The 4,005-nt window shown below is 35.5% G+C and overlaps 1 protein-coding gene across 1 annotated transcript; it reads left to right on the forward strand.

Annotated features, from left to right (window-relative positions):
• Positions 1-2,848: 2,848 nt before the first annotated feature.
• On the forward strand, positions 2,849-3,331 carry LOC114030592 (histone H3.3-like). Its single transcript, XM_027845451.1, has one exon. The coding sequence runs from the start codon at positions 2,849-2,851 to the stop codon at positions 3,257-3,259; it is 411 nt and encodes a 136-aa protein (XP_027701252.1). The 3' UTR covers positions 3,260-3,331.
• The last annotated feature ends 674 nt before the right edge of the window (positions 3,332-4,005 follow it).

The raw sequence follows: 4,005 nt of genomic DNA on the forward strand, positions 1-4,005 counted from the left end.
GATACCTGAACCAGGAAGAGTCAAAATGGAGAACGAAAATTATAGTCCAATTTCTCTGCTGAATATAGATACAAAAATTTTAAATAAAATATTAGCAAATAGATTACAGCAACTTATCACAAAAATAATACACTATGACCAGGTAGGATTTATACCAGGAATGCAGGGCTGGTTCAATATTAGGAAAAATATCAGCATAATTGTTCATATTAACACTGGAACTAATAAGACACATGATCATCTCAATAGATGCAGAAAAAACTTTTGACAAAAGACAACACCCATTTCTATTAAAAACACTAGAGAGCATATGAATAAATGGAGTCTTCTTTAAAATAATAAATAGCATCTACCTAAAACCTTCAGCAAGCATCATATGTAATGGGGACAAGCTAGAAGCATTTCCGTTAAGATCAGGGGTGAAACAAGGATGTCCATTATCACCACTGCTGTTCAATATCATACTGGAAATGTTAGCCTTAGCAATAAGAGAAGAACAAGAAATTGAAGGTATTTGAATAAGCAAAGAAGAAACAAAGCTATCACTCTTTGCAGATGATATGATGATATACTTAGAGAATCCTAGAGAACCAAGTAAAAAGCTACTTGAAATAATAAACAATTTTAGCAAAGTTGCAGGCTATAAAATAAAACCACAAAAATCATCAGCATTTCTATATATTTCCAACAAAGCCCAACAGCAAGAGATAGAAAGGGAAATTCCACTTAAACTTACTGTATACATTAAAAAATATTTAGGAGTCTACCCCCTGAAACAAACTCAGGAATTATATGGACACAATTACAAAACCCTTTTCACACAAATAAAGTCAGATATAAATAATTGGAAAAAACATCAGTTGCTCATGGGTAGGCTAAGCTAATATAATAAAAATCACAACTCTACCTAAGTTAATTTACTTATTCAGTGCCATACCAATCAAACTACCAAAAATATTTTATGGAGTTAGAAAAAATAATAACATGATTGATTTGGAAGAACAAAAGGTCCAGAATATCAAGGGAAGTAATGAAAAGAAATGCAGGGGAAGGTTACCTAGCCATTCCAGATCTTAAACTGTATTATAAAGCAGTAATCATCAAAACTGCTTGGTACTACCTAAGAAATAGAGTGGTGGATCAGTGGAATAGGTTAAGTATACAAGACACAGTAGTCAATCACTGTAGTAATCTATTATTTGATAAACCCAAAGACCCCAGTTTCTGGGATAAGAACCCACTCTTTGACAAAAACTGCTGGGAAAACTGAGAGTACGGCAGAAGCTAGGTATAGATCAAAATCTCACACCATATACCAAAATAAAGTCAAAATGGATTCATGATTTAGATATGAAGGCTGATACTGTAAGCAAACTGTGAGAACAAGGAGTAGTTTACCTATCAGATTTATGGAGAACAGAAGAATTTATGACCAAAGAGGAGATAGAGAACATTACGAAAATTAAAATGGATAACTTTGATTACCTTAAATTGAAAAGTTTTTGCACAAACAAACCAATTCAACCACAATGTGAAGGAAAGTAGAAAATTGGGAAAGAATTTTTACAACCCTTCTCTCTGATAAGGGCCTCATTTCTAATGTATATAGAGAATTAAGTCAAATTTATAAGAATACAATCATTCCCCAATTGGTAAATGGTCAAAGGATATGAACAGGCAGTTCTGAGATGAAGAAATTAAAGCCATCTATAGTCATATGAAAAAATGCTCTGAATCACCATTGATTAGAGAAACACATATCCAAAAAACTCTGAGGTACCACATCACACCTATCAGATTGGCCAAGATGACAAAACAAGAAAATGAAAATGTTGGAGACAAGGGAAAATTGGAACACTAATGCATTGTTGGTGAAGTTGGGACCTGATCCAACCATTTTGGAGAGCAACTTGGAACTATGTCCAAAGGGCTACAAAAATGTGCATACCCTTTGACCCAGCAATAGCACTTCTAGGACTATATCCCAAAGAGATCATACAAATGGGAAAAGGACTCACATGTACAAAAATATTTATAGCAACTCTTTTTGTGGTGGTAAAGAATTGGAAATTGAGAAGATGCCCATCAATTGGGGAATGGCCAAACAAATTGTGGTATATGAATGTAAGGAATACTATTGTGCTATAAGAAATGAGGAACAGGCTGATTTCAGAAAAACCTGGAAAGTCTTGTATGGTCTGATGCTGAGTGAAGTAAGCAGAACCAGGAGAATGCTGTACACAATAACAGCCTTGTTGTGCGATGACTAATATTGATAAACTCAACCCTTCTCAGCAACACAAGGACCTAAGATATCTCCAAAGGCCTCCTGATGGAAAATGCTATCCACATCCAAAGAAAGAAATATGGAGTTTGAATGCAGATCAAAGCATAATATTTGCTACTTTTTTTCTTCTGTTGAATTTTGTTTCCTCTTTCTGGTGATTCCTCCTATTGGTTCTAATTCTTACTTACACCATCACTAATGTGAAAATATGTTTAATAGGAATGTATATGTATAGCCTATATCAGATTGTGTGCCATGTTGGGGAAGGTGGTGGTGAGGGAGTGGAAGAAAAATTTAAAACTCAAAAGCGTATGGAAGTGATTGTTGAAAAATCAAAATAAACTAATTAAAAAAAAGAACTCCTTAAAAAACAGAATTAGCCAAATGCAAAAAAAAAGAGGTAACAAAACTAGCTGAAGAAAATAATTCCTTAAAAATTAGAATTGAGGTGTTCGCAGCCGCCGCAGCCGTCGTAGCTCTCCAGCGCTAGGGCTGCCTCTCGCTCTCCTAGCCCAAGCCGAAGGAGAAGGGGGGTGTGTATAAGGAGAAGTTTTCAGGAACATGGTTCGTACCAAGCAAACTGCCCGTAAATCCAGCGGTGGTAAAGGCCCCAGGAAGCAGCTTGCTACAAAAGCCGCTCGCAAGAGTGTGCCCTCTACTGGAGGGGTCAAGAAACCTCATCGCTACAGGCCAGGTACTGTGGCTCTCTATGAAATCAGACGTTATCAGAAGTCCACGGAACTTCTGATTCGTAAACTTCCCTTCCAGCGTCTGGCGCGTGAAATTGCCCAGGACTTTAAAACAGATCTGTGCTTCCAGAGTGAAGCAATTGGTGCTTTGCAGGAGGCAAGTGAAGCCTATCTGGTTGGCCTGTTTGAGGACACCAGCATATGTGGTATCCATGCCAAACATGTCACAATCATGCCAAAAGATATCCAGCTAGCACACTGCATACGTGGAGAACGTGCTTAAACTCCACTATGATGGGAAACATTCTTCATTCTCAAAACAGAAAAAAATCTCTTCTCCCTGTTATTGGTAGTTCTAAACATTAGATATTTTTTTCACATGGGGTCAAAAGGTACCTAAGTATATGATTGCGAATGGAAAAATAGGGGACAGAATCAGGTATTGGTAAGTTTTTTCCATTTTCCTTTGTGTGTGAATTTTGAACATAAATGCGAGGACATAAAGCATTAATATGGTCAAAAAAAGTTTCCGTGAACAAGTTTCAATAACTCAACTTTATAACAATTGTAAATAAACCTGTTAAATTTTTCTGGACAATGCCAGCATTTGGATTTTTTAAAAAGTAAATTTCTTATCGACGGAAACTAAATGGTCTTTGTAGCATTTTTATCATATGGTAGATTCAATCCATTCACTATACTTTTCTAACTGAGCTGTCCTACATGCAAGTATATGTTTTTAATGTTGTCTGTCTTCTGTGCTGTTCCGGTAAGTTTGCTATTAAAATGCATTCAACTAAAAAAAAAATTAGAATTGAACAAGTGGAAGATATTGAGTTTATACGACATCAAGAAATAATAAAAGTTGAAGGAATGAAAGAAATAGAAGAAAATGTGAAATATATCATTGAAAAACACCAGAAAAACACCTGGAAAACAGATACAGGAGAGATAATATAAGATTACTGAACTACCTAAAAGCCATGGTAAAAAAAAAAAAAAAAGAGCCTGGACATAATATTTCTTTTT

This window comes from Vombatus ursinus, unplaced genomic scaffold (genome assembly GCF_900497805.2).
Source record: "Vombatus ursinus unplaced genomic scaffold, bare-nosed wombat genome assembly UNPS02014962.1, whole genome shotgun sequence".
Taxonomy (NCBI): Eukaryota; Metazoa; Chordata; class Mammalia; order Diprotodontia; family Vombatidae; genus Vombatus; species Vombatus ursinus.

What these genes read in the sequence shown, in the direction of transcription:
- LOC114030592 (XM_027845451.1), top strand. Translation starts at nt 2,849, where the DNA reads ATGGTTCGTACCAAGCAAACTGCCCGTAAATCCAGCGGTGGTAAAGGC.